Source organism: Vespa crabro, chromosome 3 (genome assembly GCF_910589235.1).
Source record: "Vespa crabro chromosome 3, iyVesCrab1.2, whole genome shotgun sequence".
In the NCBI taxonomy this organism is placed as follows: domain Eukaryota; kingdom Metazoa; phylum Arthropoda; class Insecta; order Hymenoptera; family Vespidae; genus Vespa; species Vespa crabro.
In genome coordinates, this window is record NC_060957.1 from 9,472,662 (window position 1) to 9,497,661 (window position 25,000).

The 25,000-nt window shown below is 28.6% G+C and overlaps 2 protein-coding genes across 10 annotated transcripts in view; one reads left to right on the forward strand and one right to left on the reverse strand.

Moving 5' to 3' along the window:
• The window catches only part of LOC124422442 (dual specificity protein kinase CLK2), a 15,349-nt gene extending 10,308 nt beyond the window's left edge, over positions 1-5,041 (forward strand). Inside the window, exons 3-9 of one of the 6 annotated variants that reach the window (XM_046958861.1) lie at positions 102-168; positions 921-1,034; positions 1,220-1,310; positions 1,393-1,581; positions 1,711-1,855; positions 2,427-2,677; positions 2,825-5,041. In XM_046958861.1, coding sequence (XP_046814817.1) covers positions 102-168; positions 921-1,034; positions 1,220-1,310; positions 1,393-1,581; positions 1,711-1,855; positions 2,427-2,677; positions 2,825-3,037 — 1,070 coding nt within the window. In that variant the 3' untranslated portion in view covers positions 3,038-5,041. Of the gene's footprint in view, positions 1-101; positions 169-920; positions 1,035-1,219; positions 1,311-1,389; positions 1,582-1,710; positions 1,856-2,426; positions 2,678-2,824 lie in introns of all 6 variants that reach the window. The other 5 variants (XM_046958860.1, XM_046958863.1, XM_046958864.1 and 2 more) reach the window with 5 other exon arrangements.
• Positions 5,042-5,184: 143 nt separating this feature from the next.
• On the reverse strand, positions 5,185-19,556 carry LOC124422445 (NADP-dependent malic enzyme). 4 transcript variants are annotated; one of them, XM_046958892.1, is made up of 8 exons: positions 19,302-19,556; positions 14,802-14,958; positions 7,419-7,577; positions 6,885-7,247; positions 6,472-6,783; positions 6,003-6,371; positions 5,616-5,910; positions 5,185-5,511 (listed from the first exon to the last, which is right to left on the reverse strand). In XM_046958892.1, exons 1-8 carry the CDS (start codon positions 19,352-19,354, stop codon positions 5,396-5,398), a joined length of 1,824 nt encoding a protein of 607 aa, XP_046814848.1. In that variant the 5' UTR covers positions 19,355-19,556; the 3' UTR covers positions 5,185-5,395. The 4 variants fall into 4 exon arrangements, with proteins under 4 accessions (XP_046814848.1, XP_046814845.1, XP_046814847.1 ...); XM_046958889.1 differs by lacking the exon at positions 19,302-19,556 and adding an exon at positions 17,140-17,346; XM_046958891.1 differs by lacking the exon at positions 19,302-19,556 and adding an exon at positions 17,140-17,255 and having other exon boundaries at positions 14,802-15,101.
• Between the last annotated feature and the right edge of the window lie 5,444 nt (positions 19,557-25,000).

Below are 25,000 nucleotides of genomic sequence, written 5' to 3' on the forward strand. Positions count from 1 at the left end.
GTACACAATAACGCAATACACGGTAATCGAGAACGAGAGATCTTTCGTGGGCGCAAGGTCTGTGTCGCGCCGTATAACTTACCCTGTTTTTTACATTGCAGATAAAGTACTGGCCACCCTAGGAGAGGGTACTTTTGGAAAAGTTGTCAAGGTTAAGGACATGCAAATGTAAGTGCCAGCTCACATAAACACCTACGTAGGTAACCTACTCGCGCGTATATCCTTTACTTCTTTGGACATATCATTTTTATATACATACATACATACATACATACATACATACATACATACATACATACATAGATACATATACATGCATACATACATTGTTATTATCATAAATTTTCTTCTTCTATTTATCTTTTTGCGCTCGCGAGTCTTACAAGCCCCAGGAGTAAAGGCACACACGAAAAAACACAGAGGAGATATACACTACTAACGTACATCCTAAATGGCATATTGTATGTGGAAACACGAATCGCCTTTGGGATATCAGAAATAGACATGCTCTCTGTACTGTCGTCGCGAGTAGTCGCAATAATAGGATGGCCTTGCACTTTGTTTTACCAGGCAACTGTCGTATACGCTCTCTTGACGGCGTCTTGCAAAAACCGTCGTAGGTGAAAAATCGAACGACGAAATTGCTTAGAGGGGGATGAAAATTCACTCTCGGCTATCTCGTCTATTTTTAATTTGAACAGAAAAAAAATTTATTTTCTTTCCCTCACCCTTTTTTTCTTCTTTTTTTTTTTTTTTTTAACCATCTCGACATTTTTGTTGTTCAAGAAGGAAAAAGAAAAATGAAAGAGACAAAGAAAGGAAAAAAGAATGCCGCTCGATCGAGAGCATAAATATGGTCGATTGAATTTTCATTCGTTTTTCGTTGTTTCATTAACGATTTGATTACTTTTCACACGCAGGGATCACGTAATGGCTCTCAAGATTATCAAGAACGTCGAGAAGTATCGAGAAGCTGCGAAGCTTGAGATCAATGCTCTGGAGAAGATAGCCGCTAAGGATCCTGAGGGACATCAGTTAGTATTTGAAATGCAATTACATCGGCCTCGAGAGGAGGGCAACAGTGCAATCCCTTTTTGCGAAATCTACTGTTCGCTCGTTTTAGTTTTTTCTAATTTTGTTTTTTTTTTTTTCTTTTTTTTTTCTTTCTTCGTTTAAACTCTATTTTAATTTTACCTTTGTATCTATCTGTGTGTTTCAGTTTATGCGTCAAAATGTTAGACTGGTTCAATTATCATGGACATATGTGTATCGCCTTTGAGATGCTTGGACTGAGCGTTTTCGATTTTTTGGTAAATATATAATCTATAACGAAATGTTATTAAAAGAAATAATACTCATATTTTATTTACTGTTTATTTTGCTAAAAAGAAGAAAAATAATATGTTACAGAGAGACAACAATTATCAACCTTATCCATTGGAACATGTTAGGCATATGGGTTATCAGCTTTGTTATGCAGTCAAGTTTTTACACGACAACAAACTTACGCACACAGATCTTAAACCCGAAAATATCTTATTCGTAGATTCCGATTACGAAAGCACGTACAATAGTAAAAAGGTGAGTCATTTTTTAATGTTAATTATTCGTCATGCATTATACGAGCTCTCTCTTGCTTCAAAAAAACTGTTTCTGTTTCTCGACCGGTACGTACGCAAAGATGATCCTTTGCTAAACTTTTTCAAAAAGTTCTTTCTTTTTAAGCGAAAGGATGTGAGGCGCGTTAAAAGGACCGACATCAGACTAATCGATTTTGGCAGTGCTACGTTTGACCATGAACACCATAGCACAATTGTTAGTACAAGACATTACAGGGCGCCTGAAGTTATTTTAGGTAAGTTAATATAAATATTTGAGTTAGCAAATAAGGAAAATTGGTTGGAATTTTTATTAGTTTATTTTTAAATAAACTTTTTTCTTTTTTAAGTTTCTAGAGTATTTGGTATTTACTTGAATAACAGACATTATTATACAATATTTTTTATTGAAACAATGTTTTGATATCATATCTAAATAAATTTACATTATTATTAGTATTATTTTATTCTAAAAAAAAAAAGCTTTCCTATCATATATGTTAGTAAGTAATGCTATATATAGTATTTTTGTAATCGAACATTTATAATATTTTATATATAAATAAATAACACTTTTTTTCTTTTTTATTTTTTTATTGAAATCGTTTAGTATTTCTTATCTAAGTAAATAATGTTATAGAATATATTGTTTGAGCGAAACACTTTTTACCATTTTATAACTCAAATAAATAATACTAATTTTTTTATATTGAAAATTCTGACATTACTTATTGACCGATTCGATGTATAATGGAAATCATTTTTTTTTCTTTTCTCTGATGATACATTTAAAACGAAATATATATTTTTTTTTTGTTCTTCTCGTAGAATTAGGATGGTCTCAACCTTGCGATGTATGGTCCATTGGTTGCATTCTATTCGAATTGTACCTGGGTATAACCTTATTCCAAACGCACGATAATCGTGAACATTTGGCAATGATGGAACGTATATTAGGTACAATTCCACATCGTATGGCAAGGAAAACGAAGACGAAGTACTTCTATTACGGTAAATTAGATTGGGATGATAAAAGTTCAGCCGGCAGATATGTTCGTGACAATTGTAAACCTTTATACGTAAGTTAATCCTTGATTCTATTGTTAAAAAATAATTTTTTTCGGTTTTTTTTTCGAACGTTTAACGACTTATAAAAAAATTTGCAATATATATTTATTTTTTTTGATCTTAAAAAAAAAAAAATAATTTATTCCATTCGCATATAGCGTTATTTGTTGTCGGACGACGATGAGCATCGACAACTATTCGATCTTATTAAAAGAATGCTGGAGTATGAGCCATCCCAAAGGATAGCACTGAAGGATGCCTTGCAACATCCATTTTTCGACTCTCTTCCAGCGCATCAGAGATTAACCGATCCACGTGCAGCCGGTGATTCACAACAAAGTCATGAACGATCGCACTCGCTCTCTCGATGAAGCTAGGAAAGGGACCGACTTCCGTACTGGACAGACACTAATAATATTAATAATAATAATAATAATAATAATAAAAATAATAATAATAATAATAAGAATAATAATAATAATAATTATCCATTTTCAACGATATTACTGCCCTACGTCTTTGTACTCGCTTTCTCTTTATCTCATTTTTCCTTGAGTCTCTCAACGATGATTGTTCTTAGTTATTGTCGTCGTTGTTATTTTTGCTTGAGAAAAACTCGATGACATTATGTTACGTGAAATACTTTGCACGAAGATACCCACGAAAAAATGATTCGAAAGAAAAGAACGAAAGGAAATAAAAAAAAAATAAATAAATGATTGAATGAATAAACAAAATTAAATAATAATGAGCGCTGCATGTTCTTTTCTTCCTTTTTTGTTTTTTTTTTTTTTTTTTGTTTTTTTTTTTTTTTTGAAATTCATATTCATATAGAGCCTATAAAGAAAATTTTGGTACTAGGCGAAGAAAAAAAAAGAAAGCGAGTACTGTGCGATAGCAGCATGCAGCAGCGACGGGGGTATAAAAGGGACGGACGGAGGAAACTGTTAAGCCAAATGTGGTGGAATTTGAACTTTGATCGGGAACGTTTTACATGCGCATGTAGTAGTAGTAGTAATGCGTCTGTATTACGTGTGATATATCTCGACGATTCGTAGGGCCTTTTTTCACCGGGTCGATCTTGACGCGCGTTAATATCTCGTGGTTTATTTCTTGGACCACCAATAATAATAATAATTATAATAATAATAATAATAGTAATAATAATAGTAATAATAATAATGATAGTAATAATAATAAATAATAAATAATAATAATAATGCTAAATTTCAAACGCACCAAGGTCCTCTTCTCTAACTTACTGGTATCGGAAACCAGTCTGTTATATGCGTGTGTGTGTGTGTCTGCTCAGTTTAGCGTAACAGAGTCCCAAAATTGTAAAACACACATTTTCTATAAAACACTCTTCTGTACATTTTGCCTTTAATTTTATTATGATGTTATTATATAGATGAACAAAGTTTGAAGTAAAAGAAGAAAAAAAAGATTACTTGGGAGGGGAGCCGGGGGCGGGCGTGAGAGGGGGGAATTTGTAGTTTATAATCTATTTGTTATAATGACCGTGCCGAGCTGTAGTAGTAAGTATCGGATTCTTAGAATATAAGACGGTAGACAATTGCGTATGTGTTTGATGAATAAAAGAAGTTATATAGAAAAAGAGAGCGAGAAAAAGAGTGAGAATGAAAGTGAGAAAGAGAGAAAGAGAGAGAGAGCGAGCGAGCGACGAGTGCAGTGCGTGAGAAATTAAAAATGAATGCCAATCCCATTATCATGAAATACATATACTTTATCGTTCAAATATCTAAGTGATATAATTATTTTTATGCGATACAATGCTCTGGATGAAGATAACATCATAATGGTGTATCGCTCTATTATCTTGAAAAGCAGAGAAAACGTATTTATTCATTTCTTTGATCGGATATATATCGAGTTTTATCATTTTTTATGGAACAACTTGATTACCCTTGAATTTATTATTGTACTCTCTTGCGTTTAAGGGAAAAAAAAAAGAATAAAAGGTCATTTGTTCTTCTATTGACGCAAATACAACGAGGATATAATATCGTCTCTCTCTATATATATATATAAATATATATATAGGTATATATACACACAATGTATATGTGTATATATATATATATATATCTCGGGTCTTACCTCATTTGACGATGTGTGTGAGATACGTGTTTATTATATTTACATGTACGAAAGCATTTCTCGACTAGTGTTATGTCGTCACGAGAAGTAGTACTAACGCAAGTGTTTTTCTCTTTGTTCTTAGTTTATTATTATAAAACGCGAAAGAATTTTTAAGTTGTTAGCTGCTCTCATTTACCACGATAGGAGGAGAATGCCTAATTAACAGAAAGTACTGTTCCGATTAGTAATAAAAATGCGTTTCTTCGAAATAATCGAATTAAAATTTTTTATTTCTATCAATTAATACAATTGTACCATACCAAAAAAACGTGGATAATTTACAAAAAAAAAAAAAAACAAAAAAAACAAAAAAAAAACAAAAAAAAACAAGAGAGAATTAAGAATAAGTTATAACTTTTGGTCCTCTATCGTAAGAGACAAATTTTGATTGATAATTTCATTGTCCACCTTTTCCTTTTTTCATTTATACAGATACATTTGCCCGATCAACAGGCTTTCTCGTAACAATTATTAAGTCGAATAATATAATTTTAAATTATAATTTAATTAACTCGAAACTTTATATACGATATTAAGTGTTGAACACGATATTTTTATATGAAGATTTAAGCTTTTGGCCATTTATAAGTTGGTGGAAAAGATGACTTATACTCTGTATCGTATAACTGTGCTTTAATGAATTCCATGTGGTCTTTAGGCTCTGGTAGAACGGTTGCGAATGCTGTAGGAAGAAAAAAGAAAAAAATTAATAACGATTATACAATTAGTGTTCCTTTTTACGAGAGAAAAAAAGTTTTATATGGTATCTTAGTATGTATTACTTACAGGAACGATAAGCGTATTCCATAATTCTAGTTGCTATACACAAGGAACATTTTTGTATATCTGCCAGAGGTGGATACAAAGTACCTTTGTTCAAATCTTCTTCCGTTACCAAGTTGGAAACGGCTTCGGCAGCGATAAGAAACGTTTCTTCAGGAATAATTCGCATACCAGCGCAAATTGCAGCTAATGCTACTCCAGGGAATATATAACTGTTATTTCCTTGACCAGGATAAAAAGTTTTGTCATCGATTTTGACTGGCTGGAAGGGCGAGCCACTCGCGAACAAACATTTTCCCTGTGTAAGTTATAAAAATAATTAATGATCGATAAAATGATTCATGGTATAAATTCTAAAGAACAACAAATGTACGTTTATAAATATATTACCATTGTAGCCTTGTAAGCTTGCTCAGCCGTACACTCGGCTTTGCTAGTTGGATTACTCAAAGCAAAGATCACAGGTCTTTCGTTATAGGATGCCATTTCTTTTAATATTTCTTCATCAAAAGCACCTCCTACCGCTGAGGCACCAATCAATACAGTTGGTTTAGCGATTTTAATAACGTCCAATAATTTCTCCACAGGTTTTTCTTCCCTGGCAAACTGCAATTTGTGTTCCGTAATTCCACCACTTGGACGATCCTTAACAACCAATCCTTTTGAGTCTATCATCCAGATTTTACTCTTTGCTTCCTCTTCGCTTATACCTTCCTTCTGCATCGCCATTACGCATAACGTAGCTATACCTAATGAAGCCTGAATAATCGTCAAGTTATCACAGGTAATAAAGGCAATATTTATGATTGATATTTATTACTGATATTTATTATTGAATTTCATTCAATTATATACAAACCTCTCCCGCTCCTAGGAAAACAATAGTATTTTCTTGAAGCTTCGTTTTCGTCACTCGAAGAGATGCTAAGAGACCAGCTACAGCTACGGATGCTGTGCCTTGAATATCATCGTTAAATGTACAATAATGTTTTCGATACTTGATCAATAATCTAAAGGCATTAGCATTTCCAAAATCTTCAAACTGTATCAAGGTATTTTGTCCGTAACGTTTTACTACTGCTTTCATGAATTCGTCCAGAAATTCGTCGTATTCCTGACCTGTGACACGTTTATGTCTGTGTCCAATGTAAAGAGGATCGTCCAATAATGACTGTAAATAATAATAATAATTATTATTATTATTATTATTGTTAAATACTAAATGAAAATTAATTTTTAAAAAGAAAGAAGGAAAAAAAACCAAAATCTTACCTGTGTATTAGTACCAACATCAAGTGTTATCGGAAGACAAGTGTGTGGTTTAATACCAGCTAAGGCCGTGTAAAGAGCCAACTTTCCTACAGGAATTCCCATACCGTGTGCTCCCAAATCACCGAGTCCAAGTATTCTTTCGCCATCGGTAACAACGATAGCACGTACATCGTGTTCAGGCCAATTTTTCAATATATCATAAATATATCCTTTGTCGTGTATACTTATGAATAATCCACGTGGTCTGCGATAAATCAGACCAAATTTTTGACAAGCTAGACCAACCGTTGGTGTATATACCAATGGCATCATTTGCTCGACGTTGTTCATAAGTAAACGGTAAAACAATTTTTCATTTCTGTCCTAAAATATAAAACAATGAATTCTGTAGTAATCGTATAAAAAAAAAACAAATCCAGGAAAAAGAAAAAATATATTAACATGTCTCTATTGGACGATACCTATGATTATTTATTTTAGAGAATTATTTTAATGAATTATTTTAGAGAATTATTTTAGAGAATAAATACATACCAGTAGGCCTATGAGATATATATATTTAAGAAGGTCATCAGGATAACGTTCCAAATTCAAACGACAAAGTTCTAATTGTTCCTCCTGAGTCTTCACAGCGGCTGGTAAAAGTCCATGTATACCAAGCAACTGTCTTTCTTCTATGCTAAAGGCCATTCCCTGAAGATAAAAAATTATATATAAATATATTTTTTTTTTCCTTCTTTTTGATCTTCAATCAATAATATTATATTGCTGAATCAACAACGTTCGCCATAATCTTATATTACGTTAATCGTAATGTAAGAGTTTATTTAAAGGTACAATATTCAAATTGATAAGAAATTAGAATTAATCCGTTCGTTGACCCAGTTATGTCGTAATCATTGATTTTTTTTCTACAAAAAGGAAAGTATACTTCATATATATTATAGTCGTTATTCTTTATTGTCGGCCATAAGGCAAATACATATAGTGACTTCATTTCGAAAAAATTACCCCTAGGGTATATATTTTTCACGATTTCTACGATTAATGTTTCTAAGGATATATCAATCACAAAGATATGTTTATAATCGTTGCAGAGATACATTATATAAGATTTCTTATGTAATGGTTTGAATATTTTCTATAATCAAAGTATGTTTTGTTCGATGATGTAATGTGCAATGTGAGTGATTTTATTAAAAGGTATTTGAATATCTTGATCATTGAAATAAAAGGAAGAAAATAAAAAAAATAAATGAAATAAAATTAAGAAAAAATTTTTTTAGTTTAAAACAATCCTTTTTATTTTTTTTAATTTTAAAACACATTTTTTAAAGATTAATAAAAAAGTTAAAAGAAAAAAAATTGAAAAGAATTATATAAGAAATGAAAAATGAAAATATTTTTCTTAAATTGAAAAGAAAAAAGTTCCTTTTTCTTTTCATTAATTCTTTTCCTTGAAAGTTTTCCTCGTATTAATGCATACAAAAAAAAGTAATAAATTCAGGTGTTCTCATTTCAATGTTTCTCGATCGAATTTAACGTCGGGAATATGCACGATTATTTTTAAATAAAAAGAATGCAAAATATTAAATTCTAACATGGAATCTGTCCACGATCAGGGCCATATTAATCATGCAATTGGGGCCTCGCTCTTTATGAGGTCACATTTTAAAACTTTATTCTTTAAAACAAACAACATAAAAAAAAAATTTTATTTTTGTTAAAAAAATAAAAATAAAAATAAAAAAAAAACAAATGCGTGTATCTGTGATTTTAATTAACTGAAATAGATTTGTTCTTTTGATATCTCACAATGGTGTTGTTTTTAACATCTCTAATAGTATAAATGCGTCTTGTTCTTTAATTCGTAACGTCATCTATATAAACAGGTACGATTTCATTAACTCAGTCATTTGCAAAAGTTTAATATAATTCATGATTATATTAACGATGTTTGATATAATTCATGATTTTTTTTATGTCATGAGAAAGAAAACTATCAATCGACCTAGACCGTTGCCTTTGTAAATTTCCTTCTATTTATATATCAATGACGTTTATATATTAGGCATATGAAAATATAAAACTTCAAATACATTTATTCTCTATATTTATTTTATCTTTATATATATATTTTGAGAGAAAGTTTTTAATCCTCAAAAAAAAATCGTTTAATTCGGATCAAAGTACGATAAATTGCATAAAAAGTTTTATCAAATTTTACGTATCATCATAATTCTAGAAATCATTAAAATTAAAATAACTTGAATGTGTTTATGCAACAATTACAATAACTAGCATAATCATGGGTAGTATAATTGCGTTGTCTCGACAATTTCCTTTTGAAATTGCCTCTCTCTCTCTCTCTCTCTCTCTCTCTCTCTCTCTCTCTCTCTCTCTCTCTCTCTCTCTCTCTCTCTCTCTCTCTCTCTGTTTTTTTTACGCAAATCGTAGAGCAAAAGTCGGATCAAACAATCAATGTTGTTATTATTAAAGCATACATGTTTGTATTATACTATTATTAGATTGTCTTTTTGTTAGTATTTTTTTTGTTTTCTTAATTTTTGCAAATTTTTTTATTTTTTTTTTATTTTTTGCTTCTTTTAATGCAAAAACCTTTGAAATTTATTTCATAAGACAAGGTTAAGTAGGAACAATTGTGATTGTTGATATTAAAAGAATAATTTTATTTCAAGAGAAAGGAAGAGAGGAAAGAAATATATACTTGTATTTTTCCATAGACGTCGGAAGCGGTCAATGACAACGAGACTACGTTTGATACTTGTCGTCCGCTAAACGACTCACCGACTACAATACTAATCGACTTCTATAAATCGTAATATCTATAAGACATCGACCTTTGCAGATATATTCCCTTGGAAGTTTAATACATGTGGATGCATATTTTTTTGGAAAAAAAAAAAAAAAAATTTAAATAAGGATAAAACCTTGAATTAACATTTGGATTTATTTAAATTAGATTATAATAATTAGGAATAATTATTATTTTATTTTCGATTATTTATATTATTTAACAAATTTCATTTTCAGGAGGAAGTTTTAATCATGCATGTTTATATATATATATTTTTTTTTTTCCGAACATAAATCTGTCAGAAATTAAAATAGAATTTTGATGTTTTTTAAAAAAAATAATTTATTATACAGATCAGATCGAAAAAATTATTGCCATCTAATAATTTATTTTATTTATCAGTTCTCGTTCAAATTTTTCTCATTTTTATTCAAGTAAAATATGTAAATGTGTACATGCATTTGAGATTATAATTCAAAAAAAAATTATTGTTACGTCTGATAATATATTTTATATATTAACTCTACCGTTGAAATTTTTATAGGTCATTTTACAGGAGAATATTGATGTACAGAAGTGAGGATTATGAGTGGAAGATTTTTGTTTAATTTCATCGAGTTAGATAGCTGTCAGAAATTTTATCTCATCTAATCTAGTCCGATGAGAGATATTCAAGTCCACAAATCGATGATTTGAACGATAGCTTAATCATAATGACTCGTATGTTCGTTCGTTTTTTAATCTGTCATAGAAATACTTCACGAGATAGACGATGGAATGATTATACGAGTCGTATAACGTTAGATAAAATATATACGTAGAATTCAATAAATGATCAAAATTTGCTTTGAAAATGAACATACGTAAAGCGATAAAATTTGATTTCGAATTCTAGGTGCATCTGTCAGCGTATTTCATTTTCAAAATTGTGGAATTTAGGAAGTAAGACTCACGTCAATCATTTTAATGTATCATATAACTTATTTTTTGCTAATTCAGTTTTATATATATATATATATATATATATATTGTGTTTTTTTTCGTTAACTATCTAATGTAATTAACTTAAGTTTAATGATAAACGAATAATCATAAATTAATTCAACAAATTGTTTTTCTCTGTGATATTATACTAAAATATATTATTTCTCAAAATGATTGCGCAAAAATATATTGTATCAGTATTAAGATACTGACATAATAAACCTTCTTTTTTTTTTTTAATTATTATTAATTTATTAAACTCTGTATCATGCAAATATTAATTTTCCATAACATTTTCATTTTTTGCATGTAAATAATTTCTAGGGAAAAAAAAAAAAAAGACTTCCATTGATATATTGTAGGCATAAATCTCAGTGCAAGAAAGTTCAAAAGGATAAAGAAGGAGCAAGAATTGAAGCAAAGAAAAAAGAATTAATAATAATGATACGTGCAAGGCCATGACAATTATGGTGAATTTTGAAAAGATGCATCGTCACTGAACAATGAAAATCAAAGGAAAAAAAAAAAAAGAAAGAAGAACCGAAGAGAAAGAAAAGAAATGTTTTTAAATAATACCCTTCCGTCCAATGCAAGAAGTGCTTCCGGTACATTCGGTGTACGAGCCTTGTCAGGACTAAGACTCCACCAATCGGTCTCCATGTAAAGAAAAAAAAAAAAATTTGCTCACTTATGACACAACTATTTTTCTTTACTCTTCTTCTTTTTCATGAAGATTTCAAATCCCATGACAAACAAGTGAACGTGGAAACGGTTGCCGGGGTTCTTCACTCTCTCGTGCTGGCGACCCTCCTCCGGAAAGTCGCTAGTCTGACCGATCGATAAAGGGAACCCTACGATTTCTTCGATGCAAAGTAACACGCGACCTTATTGCAATCATACATTATGACGTTGTGGAAATATTTTGAAAATTAAAAATGATCTCATTTCACGAATGAAAATGTGTTAAAAAAGAAAAGGATTAATAAAAGTCAAAGAAGCAATAAGCTTAATGTGTTAATTATAAAATAATCGATAATTTGATTAATCAAAATTATTGAATTATTCCGAGGATTGTAAGTACTTGAATCTTGTTGTAACTATAATCAGTGATCATTGATTTGATATTTAATATCTTTCACTATAGCGAAGTTGACGAAAATGTTTATAATGTCTAATGTTTTATTTTGTTCTGTAAATTATTATTATTATTATTATTTTTTTGTTTAACTTCTTAAGTTACATCAAATTAATATAGAACAAATTATAAATGAATATACGTAAGAATAAGAAAATGCATTTCTCTTGTCACGAAGATGTCAAGATATCTTTACGTTCACTTATTATTAGAGTTTTCAATTTATGTTAAGAATTTTATTTATGTTAAAAATTATATTTTATATGTTAAGAATTATGTTAAGAATATGACTATGGTCAGTTTTAATTTTACAATTATTTTTAATTAATTTTAATGTTCATAGATTAATTGTTATGTAAATAATTAAATAATATTTTTAATATTTTTAAATTAATCGATTATAAATCATTATTGACGAATGTCGAAGTAAAATAAAAGAAATTTTTGAGAGGAACAAATTTGATATTAAATAACTCACATGTAACTCCTTTTTTACGAATTTTTTTCACATATTTGTAACCGTAATTTTTCCTTAAATATATTATATAAAGAAAAACAATGAGTTATATATGTACAGCTTGACCTTGCATAGAACACACTTGTGAATATGCGTTGGAACAAAGTTCAAGAGAGATAAAATAAGCGCAATATCGAATAGTTATTAGGATTGTATGAACGTCGAGTAGGAAGATACAATGAGTGTGCAGAAGATACAAATACATGGGTCAAAAGTCTCTAGATGTTTCGAAAAATCGATTTTTTTTTTGAGACGGCTAATTTTTTTTAGCTGCTATTTATTAAATCAGTATTTTCAAAAGTTTTAAAACAATTTTTTAAATAAATGGTCAGTATTTATAATGAAATTACAGTACTTAATATAAGTTGACGGTGTTACACTGATTAATATAAAAACTGTCAATATTTTAATTAAAATATTTATATATATATATATATATATAATAATAATAATAATAATAATAATAATAATAATTTTTCAATGTTTTAAATAGATCATCAGTATTTATAAATTATTTTATTTTTATCAATTATTTTACATTTTTTATAATATTTAATAATAATATTTATATTGATCTGTTACGATTACATGTTGATATTTTATTATAAATATTAACCATTTATTTTTTTCATAAAAACTTATCATTAATTAATAAAAATAATAAATAAAAAAATATTTTTTAATATCCAAAAAATATCACTTGTAAAAAATGTTTTATTAGCCTTGTATATTATGTATTATTTGGATTTTTTAAGTAATTGATTTTTATCAAAATCATCTAAAAACTTTTGACACATTCTGTACATTATCATAAATATATTCCATGAATATAGAAAAAAAAATTGTCCTTAACGAAAATTGTATTAAGTAAAAATTTTTTTAGTATGACAATTTTAATTTGGTTAGTACAATATTATTAATTAAATGACAAAAATATAATTGTTAAAATCAAAGAAATTAATCTAACTATCTATCAGATAAAATAAGTTCAATAATGTAATAATCTTTGCAAACAATTGTGTAATCAGATAAAAATCATCTAACTTTTATGGAGACTATCTTTGATAGATTACAGAGAGAAACGGAGAGAGAGAGAGAGAGAGAGAGAGAGAGAGATCACTTGACTCATTAAAAAAAAAAAGGGACGAAAAAATGATACTTGAAGTATGAATTTAAAGAAACATAAAAGTATAAAGAAAGATGATCTTCAGAAGTCCTACGTGACGTTGATCGCGTCGTCGCGAATGGATTCAACGAATTTACATTCTCTCAAAATGTAGTTTACAATACTGTTTCTTTATTGCGTCAGATACGAAGAAGTACCACTTTCTAGAAAAAAAAAATTTTTTTTAATATTCAATCTATTGAAGCTTTTCTCTTTTACTTTTTTTTTATGTTATTTTTTTTTTTTTTTTACTGCTCATATTAACTACAATTATCTATTTGATACGAAGAATATAAATAATTTCATTCATATTAAGAATTGACATTGACCGATATAAGTAGATAAAGATCGTATGATTCAATAATTATTGCCATTTTAAATAATAAATAATTTCTTCTCTTTGTGTAATTTATAAAAGAAGAAATCATTTGTATAAAACTACGTTAGAGATAATTCATTAAATTATCATCAGATTGACATTAATTTTCGATACACCCTATATACACACACATACGTATATATATATATATATATATATATATATATATATATATATATATATATGTATATATATTATATAATATTATATATATATATAATACATGAACACATATATATATATATATATATATAAATATATATATATATAATATTATAACCCTTTCGCTTGTAAAATAATTTTTTTTACCGTAAATGAAAACCACCACTCATTTATAATTGAACGACGCTGAAGAGTAAGATTCTCAGCTCGATACGCTCTATTCCTATCTGACCGTCAATTTTTTGATAGTATATATATACACGCTCCTTGTATCTGGTTATACACGCTTATATAGGCCGTTCGGAACGAAATGAAGTTAAGAGTGCAAATCATTACGGTGATCTAAGCAACAAGTTATACATATATTATTTTATACGTCAGATCGAGAGTAATTCTTGACACACCCTATATATTATATTAAGAACTAAATAAAATCGTTAAGGGGAATACTAAGCAACAAGTTTAACCAGGTTTATGGTAGATTACAAAACGATTATTATGCGCATTCATATTATAGATTACGTTGCAAAAAGTTACAGTAAAAATTTTTTTAACAATGCGAATAATAATAAACGTTATATTTTCCATGACAATCACAATTTAGATTATTTATTCATTGTGATAATTAATAAATATATTATCTATCGACGAATTTAATATATAAATTTTAACTCGATATGTTCATCGATTATTATCTGTCATTAATACAAGCAAGTAATTCTAATGTGATAAAGGCAAAACAACAAGAAAGTCTTACCTTGTTCAATTGAGGATTCTTGATATGATCGATACCACGAAGAAGGCCATGACACAGAGCATCACCGCTTCCAGGTTGACCAAGACGATCACGTTCGAGGTTCGACATCGTCAAAGGTTGTTTGGTCTTCGAAGCTACTCTTGAACTGCTTTGAATCCTGCAAACGAAGTGCGAGACTGAACACAGATTGCAGATGCTCGTCGGTAGGGTAGAACGCAGTAGTGCCATGACAAGGTGAGGTTAGAATGTGTGAGGAGTATGAAGTATAGGTTCCCAAGGCCGTACACGCATCGATTTGAACTAGTGGGCATTAGAAATTCATTGTACTTATTCGAATTTATGTTACGTTACGTTACGTTACGCTCCTTTCTTTCTTTCTTTCTTTCTTTCTTTCTTTCTTTCTTTCTTTCTTTCTTTCTTTCTTTCTTTCTTTTTTTTCTTCCTTTGGAAGTGGGACAGAAGATATATTTTTAGAAATATAAATATATAGTTAAGGAAAAGTATAAATATGTAATAGGTTAAGAAAATCGAGATTTATATAGAACAAATTATCTTGACGTAAGACGATACTATATATATATAATATATATTACGATTACATAATCACATTTTGAATGAGCTAATTTTCCTCATGATTTTTTATCTTATCTTTTAAAAACAGTTTCTCTTCTTTTCTTCTTTTTTTTTTCTTTTTGTTTGTTGTGCTTTACTCGATCATTGAATTTTTATTAGAAAAATTCAATTAAGTTTGGAAAAAATATTGTGAATTCTCGAATAGCAATGAACGAGAACACAAAGGTGAATTCATATTAAAGGAATTTATATTAAAATATTTTCACTAATTTTTTTTTTCCTTTTTTTTTCATCTTATCTTTCTCTTACATATCGTTGTTTATGAAATTAAACAAAAAAAACGTTGCGTTTACACATACGATGGACTTTAGTTTCGAAAACGAAAAAATATGTCGTACGAGCAATGACGAATTTAATTTAGTTTTTTTTTTGTCTATGGGTACCTTACTCGATATAGACGTCACTGGGAGACGATCAGATGATTCTCTAGCGTATGACCGTGCAATGCGCAGTCGTGTATTGTCGCCCATTGAGCGATGAGGTGTTTCATGCAAAACGTAGAATAATCGTGAAATTATTTACGATACTATCGATCAAAGAAACTTTCCACTTTAAAAAGACTTTTAATTCGAAATTCCAAATAAAATAATAAAAGACGTAAATATATATATATATGAATATTTTTAGAAAAGTGCACTTGCATATCTAGCGTATACCCGCATAGACTTACACCTCACGTATATATAATCGTATGATTTTTTTGTTTATAAATTACAATACAGAGGGCACGAGTAATTATTTTTTAATAATTTACAAATATCATTTGAAAGGTCATTAATATAATTGAATTGGTTTCGTAAAATTAATTATTTATATATCTTTTATCGTATTAATTTGAAAAAAAATTTTTAACCATAATACAATAGTAAACATAAAATGATAAATATTATGACATTTTGAAAGAGTCATGTCCTTCCTCATTATTTTTCAACCTATTTTATTATTTATCATACACTAAAAGCACGATAACTGATGATAAATCTATAGATGCACCAGACGGTGCACTTTGCACGATGATTACTAAAATCGTTAGTATACATGCGTAACTCGTATAAAATGCACTCTTTTAAGAGAGTTTATGTAAACTATGTAGCTTTTTGTTATTGTATATATATGTGTGTGTGTGTGTGTGTGTGTGTGTGTATAAAGAATAAAATACCATAATATATAGTAGTATCAATATATAAAAAGAAAAAAAATAATAATTCTCTGGTGATAGTGTCTAATATAATATTTAATTATTATTTAATTATTATTAATTTATTATTATTAATTTGAATGTATCATATTATTAATTTTTAGTAATCTGATGTAAAGAAATATTTGAAAATAAAACAAAATATAACATAACGAATATCTTTACGACTTTATTTATAATTAGATACTATATTTAACATTTTCTACATTTAACTATATATATATTTTTTTTATATATATATTCATTATACATATGTATATATATTATAGTCTACATATTTTACACATTATTTTATATATACACACACACACACACACACACACATATATATATATATATAAATTATTCATGCATTCTGTACATTAAAAAATATCTTTAGATTATATGATTATTTCGAATATTATAAAAAAAAATAAATGAAACGGAAAATAAAAATTAATAATAAATAAAATAAAAAAAGACATTGAAAATTTCTTTCTTTGAGAAAATATATAATGGAAAAATTACCCGTTATTAAACAGCTGATCGTATTGACAGGTAACAGGTTCAAGGTCTTTGGTAGCACGAATCAAACTGGTCGAACGACGGTGAAAGACAAAGTAGTATTGTTCAACTAATCGATCGAACAAACGTTTCGAGGTCATAACAAAAAATTTTTCTAAGACATTGTCACACTCGTTCGATTCGACATCGCGTGTTATACTGACTAATTTTGCCCGAACGATCGTCTTTCAGTTGGATTAAAGTTGACTAATACGTGATTATCCGAGTCGACATAAGTTTCATATAAATCTTTTGATAACGATTTTAAACGAATATTATTATCATCGATAGACGTCAGACATATAACATGTTTATCGTATATTAATTCACAAATTTTAATTATGCTTCTGAAAATAATTTTGTTTTTTTTTTTTTTTATTTATTGTTTGTATCTTTATTTATTTTGTTCGTCTTTTTTTTTTATTTTTTGTAATCATCGATCAACAAAATTTTGGATGTTTCGCAATATCATTCGTTATTATAAAAAAAGAAAAAAAAAACATTTTAACGAATGATTTCATTAGTTCGATCATTGCAGATCTTTCCGCGATTAATAATTAACGTTCATGACGAATGATAATTTTGATTTTTATTTATTTATTTATTTTTTTTTTTCTTACGAATGCACGTTGGTCAAGAATCGTACGATTAAGTTCCCAGACCATAGTAACGATGATAACAGACATAATAACAAAAAAAAAATATTTGATCTCCACTCGGAAAGATATCTCACGTATAATAATTATAAGTTGATCGTATGACATTAACTATAGATCAGAAATTGAATCGTCTCATACATATATGCACACAACATATATATATAGATAGATATAAATGATTTACAAGGAAAGTTATTTTTTATATTATGTAAAATTATTGCGAAATAATTCATTTCCTATGAATTTCTATTATCAAAAAAAAGTAAAATATTAGAAATTTCGTTGATATTATTGCGACCGTACATATTTGAAAGGCTAGAGTCATGTTAATAACCGAGCTAATCCTATCGAATTAGAAAGGACAGGTCCACTTGTATTCACTCTCGAAGATCGTTTAGAATGCATGCATTCGTATGATTACCATATTATCGTAAATGTCAACGATCTTAAAATATTGTCGAACAAAATTATGTTATATGAAAATTCATCTTTGAGAGTGATCTTCTTTTCTACTTTTATAGGATTTTGATAAAAACAAAAACAAAACGAAAATCTTCTAATTACATTATCAACGTTAAAAATAAACAAATCCAATAATGATATTACGTAACGATTGATATATTTAATAATACAAAGTATAATCGACAGAGTCTATTTTTAGTTATGTCTAGGTCAATCGATCAAGATGTTAAAAACGTCTGTTCCTCGAATTTTTATATTGATCAATCGAGGAAACCTTGAGTTCGATTCTAATCTTTCGTGATATTAGTAGATTATATCAGAATCATGATTCCGCATTTCAATTGATATCTTAAACACTTATGTATATATATATATATTTTTTTTTTATTCTAAGAAAAAAAAAACTAAGAAGAAAAAACTGCATACGTTTTTCTGAACTTATATAAACGATGGATAATGTTAGATAAGGATAATTTCATACGAATGCTAGACTTACGATAATTTCAAATGGTAGATAAGGATAAATTCAATACAACTTAGCATTGAATTGAGAATCAAGACTGATCATTAGATAAACTTGTCTTATTACATTTTTTTCTTATCACTTCACGTGTATTTATTTGGTCTGTATTTTTATTAATTAATGGTAAATGTTTCGTAAAAATAATTTGTGAATATATATATATATTAATATTTTTATTAAGTATTAAATAATTAAGTGTCAGATTTAAGCATCACTTATATCACATAATGATATTTCGTTATAAATATTGATCATTTATTTATGAAATAAATATATATTACATGTTTAAAAATACCGACCGAATAAATAGTTACGTTTTGTTATTGCTATCTTAGATTAGCATAATATAGATCGGATGCCGATTTTTCTGAATATAATTTGATTTATTTGGAAAAAATAAATAAATAAATAAATAAATTAATTAAAAAAAAATAAAAAATAATGAAGCCATGAATTAAATAATGATCTAAATTTTAACTTACATCCTGTTATTCCGTGGATAATTTTGAAGCTCCTTCGTATTTGTACTACCCATGATAGCGTAGCTTTTATTAATTAATAATTAATCCACACAATTTTTTTCTTTTTTCTTTTTTTTTTGTCCCATAAAAATTATAAGAAATGTATTACGATTTTAGATATCAATGGTGAAATAGATAAGATAGCGACGAATAATTCAACGACGTTAGTGTCACTTTCGTCAAGTGAAAATATCTCTTCCGATCGCGAAGAAATCGCGAACGTGACTGCCGCCACATGGAAACGTTCGAGAGAAGGAATATTCATGCTTGCCAAGCGTAACGGTGCCGTTGAAATCGGCCTTAAGGACGTAATTTCGAAAAACGAATGATTAATTCATTATTCGAACGAACTATAACTTAATTCACAAGAACGAGTATCATTTTAATTTGTAATTAATGATATTTTAAAAGGAAAGAGAAATTTCGCAATGTTCACGGAATGTCTTACGTGGGTAAAGGAAAAAAAGAAAACAAAGAAAAAAGAAAAGAAATGATATTTATTTATTTATTTGTATTTTTATATTTTTTTCTAAGGGGGAAAAAAACAGGAATAAACATAGTTGTATTTTTATTCGATGAGAAAGTTCGAAGATGAGAAGAAAATTCTATCGTGTAAATTCATTGTTCTTTAATAGGCGATAGCAACGCATATGATATTAATCACGTACAATTAGTAAAAAATTAATTCACGATTAAATGATAAATATATGAAATAACCAATGATTCATTATTGATATCAGTAATGTCTTGTGAAAAATATGTGTGTGCGTGCGTATGTGTATGTATATATATATATAGATACATTATATAGTAATTAAGTGCGGCTTCTCTCAAATACGTGTACGTATCCATGTATTCATACATTTTATTATCAAAGAAAAAGTAAAGACGTTTCATTTCGAAACTCTGAAATGAGGTCATCTCGTGGTCTACCTTTTACTATGAGCCAAACAGACTATAATTTACTAAAGAATTACTTTAGATAACTTTAACGCTAATTTATCTTATTTTTTTTTTTTTATTCTTTTTTTTTTCATTTTGTTTTCTTTTTTTACGAGGTATGATGAAAATAATTAATGATAATACATGAAAGTTTTTATGATATTTGACAAATTCAAGATAGTGATAAGGATAAAAAAAAAAAAAAGATAGGAAAAAGAAAAAATAATGTGAAATAGAAAAAAAAAAAAAATAATTTAAGAGTCTGCGTTCTACCTTCCAAATCTACTTATGCTCGATGATGATGTCCATCTTTTAGAAATGGCCTTGAATAGAAGCATTCACCACCTTCTGCAGTAGCAATCTTCGATCATTTATTTTTCAATTTGTGTATGCTTTTTTCAAATATAAACGAAATCCGGTTTTTCTCTTTTCTACATTGTACGAATCAAAAAGAAAAAAGAAACGACATTTGAAAATTCACGTAGATGTTTCCCCTCATCTAACTAACTTCACGAATAATCAAATTCTCTTTATGTTATCGTTTAGAATTTTGCGATTTATCGATTTGATATTTTCTTTTCTTTTTCCTTTTTTTTTTTTTATCGAAATCAAATTGTTCGTGTCGCATCGTATGTCAGGATTATTAAAACTTTCATTATAACACTTTTTGATAGTTGTTCATTAAAGTTGAAATTAGCGCGCTCTGTGAAAGTAACTACATATGTATGTATGTATATATATATATATATATATATATATATATATATATGTGTGTATAATAATTGATTGCGAATAGCATACATACGCACTTACACACACACACACAGTTACGTGCCGTGAAGCGAATCAATTAATATCTTTTCCTTTTTTTTTTCTCTGAAGTTGATTATCATAAAGATTTTTAAAAATAATTTCGTTCTAATCTCCTTCTTCTAAGAATTAATAAACTACGGGCTACGTTTCACTTATTTCTTTTAGAAATTGGCAAATATTTTCTTTGAGATAACCTCATTTCTCTTTCTTCTTTTTTCTTTTCATAATTTGAGATATCTTTTTTTTCCTTTAAATGAATAAAGCACATTTTTACGCGCGTAACAAGATATTTTCAATTATTCTCGTGTAAAAAATTTGATCTCAAAACTTTATATTATATATTATGTGATAATAATTATGACGTAATGTAAGAGTACTTACGTAATTTAAATTATATATATATATATATATATTATTAAATTTTAATAATAATATTAGTTAATAATTATTACGTGGCTCGTTGATTTTTTTGTTTGTTTTTAAAAGTAAGTTTATTTGACACAGCCTTATATAAGGTACAAAAGTATAATCTTACTTAGAAGACTTTTTACATTATTTTAATAAAAATATAGCTATTAGTTATCGTTAGATAAATCTCTATAGGCAATCAATATATAGAATTTTATAATTAATATTGTAACTGTGTTATAGTGTTCATAAAACAATCGGTAATATATAAGGGTAAAATAAAAAATAATGAATATAAAAAAAAATTTTACCAACTATAACAAATTATAATACTTAAGAATTAAAGGTAGGGGGATAGGATAAGGACTGGGTGATTTGAGGTAACTTAATCACCCAGAGAGAGCATATTTACAATAGGAGCATATATACATTATGTACAACTAATCTATACGTTATAAGTCTCTACCACACTTTTTTTTTTTTTTTTAGAGCAGAAGATATCTCTTATCGATATATTATGATATATCTATATTGAGTAATTAAAATTGTTTAAATCTTGTTCTTCGGCGTAGATCGTCCATGTATGTTGCATCTTCTCGTAGCCAGAAGTATTTTGTACATAATCTATCAGTATCATTTAAATCTCTATTCGGTAGTGCTTCCGAGAAAACGTAGTTCTCCTGATTATCTTCATCCTGGATACTATTAATTTGTTGCTCTTAGAATATCTTCGGCAGTGATAGTTTAGTGGAAGATTATTGTGGTCTTGGATTATACCATTTTTGTCACAATAAATGAATAGTTCCGTTGGAATGTAGCCTGAATTTAATTTACTCAGAATTTTGTCTTCTTCTTGTGAAATAAGATCTGTAATTAAGCTATTGTTTGTACGATCAATGTTATTAAAATATTTTTTGGTTATTTTGAGAAAAAAACCAGTTAATTCTATTAATATCGACATTGTTGTAAATGGTCTCGTTTTTTATTCTCTCTTTATAATCTGATTCAGCGGTTCTGTGCATTCTTAAGCATGATCTCAAGCAAGATCTTTCAAATCTTTTTATTTTTTTAATTATAGTTGGAGCTGTATTCAATAATGTAGGAGCTGCATAAATTAAAATAGTTCTCACCAGTAGTCCATAGCATATTTTTATTGCTGTGGTTATATGGGCTTCGGTATCTAATAAAATGTAGTCTCGTTATTAAAAAGGACTTTGTTGAGTGTAACTTTTTGATATTGTTGCTAACATTTTTGGTAATAGTCATTTTTATTTGCTTGATTTTTTGGTATGATTTCCTTAATGGACTTGGTAATTATTTATTCGAGATTTTTAATGCTTTCATCTATTTCTTCTATTGAGTGATTTTTATTTGTGGGCAGCTGGTTATTATTCTGTAATTTCGAGTCAATCGAATTAATCATGTTTAGCAAACTTACGCCAATTCGCTTTTTTGAAATTGAAGATGGCTGCTCTGGGTGGTGCCATTGATATGCCTTGGAAAAGCGTATCTGTGTCAATTTTAAAATTTAATGCGTTGTGATCACAATCATATGGATTAGTTTGTATTTCATTACTTATTAAGTCCAAGATCTCTATTCTACTGTCCGCAATAAAGTAGTCAAGATAGGAGCTACTTCTAATGTATGTGAGGTTGGCTGCCGAGTTTGTTGATTTGAATTTAATGCCGTTGTCTTGTTCCCATTGATGTAGGTGTCTGCCTCTATCATTTGTAGCCTTATCTCCCCAAATTGAGTTTCTTGCATTTAAGTCACCCGCTATGATGTAGTAAATTTCGTTGTCCCCTAATCTGAAATCTCTACATAGTTGATCAAGTTGCGAAATAAATGTGTTTTTTGATGACTGTGTTGCTAAATATGAATAGTGATTTGTTTGCATTTACCAATATTTTCACAGCTGAGTATTCTAGTATCTTATATTTCTTTGGCTGTGTGATGTTAATGTATTTTATTTTATCTTTTATTAAAATCGCTGTACCCCTTCCTTTGGTATTTATTGCTCTATCCGATCTGATTATTTTGGAATTATTAAATTTTGGTTTGTGCTTATTATTTAATTTAGTTTCTGATATCAATGCAATGTCGTAACTGTGCTCTTCTAAGTATTTTTGTAAGTCTAGTCCCTTTTTTAACGAACACAGCGAGTTTACATTTATAGCAGTCAATTTCATTATGTTTTTTATATTTTTGTTAGTCCTTATTCCATTTGCCATTGAACTATGAAGTCGATTCTCATAGTGTTTTGGGTAACTTTGTTATTTAATTCTTGTATTTGCGCCTTAATTTCCATCAGACTATCCTTAAGCATAGTTAATATTTGATTTATATTATTATAGTTATTATATTGACGTTAATTTCCTGATGTTGAACTGAATTATGTTGACTACTCTGGTGATTTGCTTGGGTCATGTTAATGGCTGATCTCTAGTTATCTTGTTCTGATATATCGCTATTTTGTTCATTGTTCCTCACTATGATCGCGTATGAGATTTTTGGGTCCGTGAATTTATTAACTTTATTGATTTTATCCATTACCCGCTTATCTTTTATTTCTTTCTTTTTTTTTTAATGTCTATTATCATTTTCATAAATGAGTATCCTCGATACGAAGCTGGATGTCCGTTTTGGCCACAATTTGCGCACTTCAGTTTTTCTTTATCAGAGGAATTGTTCAATTTACATTTACCCGGTTCGTGGGATTGGGCGCATTTTACGCATCTGTACCCCATATTGCAATTAGAGCTGGCATGCCCCACTCTTTGGCAGTTTTTGCACTGGAATATTTTGGGTCTTTTACCATCTTATTTTTTGGTTGAGTAGTATTTTATTTTTTATTACTTCCTGTGGGTCACTATTGCAATCTACTTGGATAATGAAGTGGTATTTTTCTATATTTTGTTTGTCAAAGAGTAGTTCGCTGATTTTAATAATATTTACATTTCGCATATTGAGCGCGTTAAGCGCTGTTGAGACGTCCGTAGTGTCGAATCCCCCCCTGATTCCTTTTACCACGAAGGTCTTACCTTTTGTATGTTTAAGCGTGAATATGTGGAATTTCTGGTTATTCGTTTTTAGTACGGTTTTGCATTCTTCATATATTTCACTATCTTTGGCTGTCGGTCTCGTCATGTCGCTATCGATTTGTTTTAATAAAAATGAATCCTTCTTAATCTTGCTTTCGTTAAGCAAGTTGATTATGTCCTTCAGATTAGCATTTTGTATATAAAAAGGGGGCATTCGGATTTTCTGAGTTATCTGGTTGTTGTTACTAGCTGTGGCTTTGTTGGCCTTATCGTCCCCCTCTTCCGAAAGGCTCATGTCATCCGATAGCGCCTCGAATCTGTTATCAGATTCGTAGCTTAGGCCTTTGTTGCTAGCTGTGCTTTTTGGTGATGCTGTTTTCTTTGATATGAGGAACCCTTCAATCCTCTCATTTTCTTTGTTCGCTGTTAGACTATTTTCTTTGTTTCTAATAGCG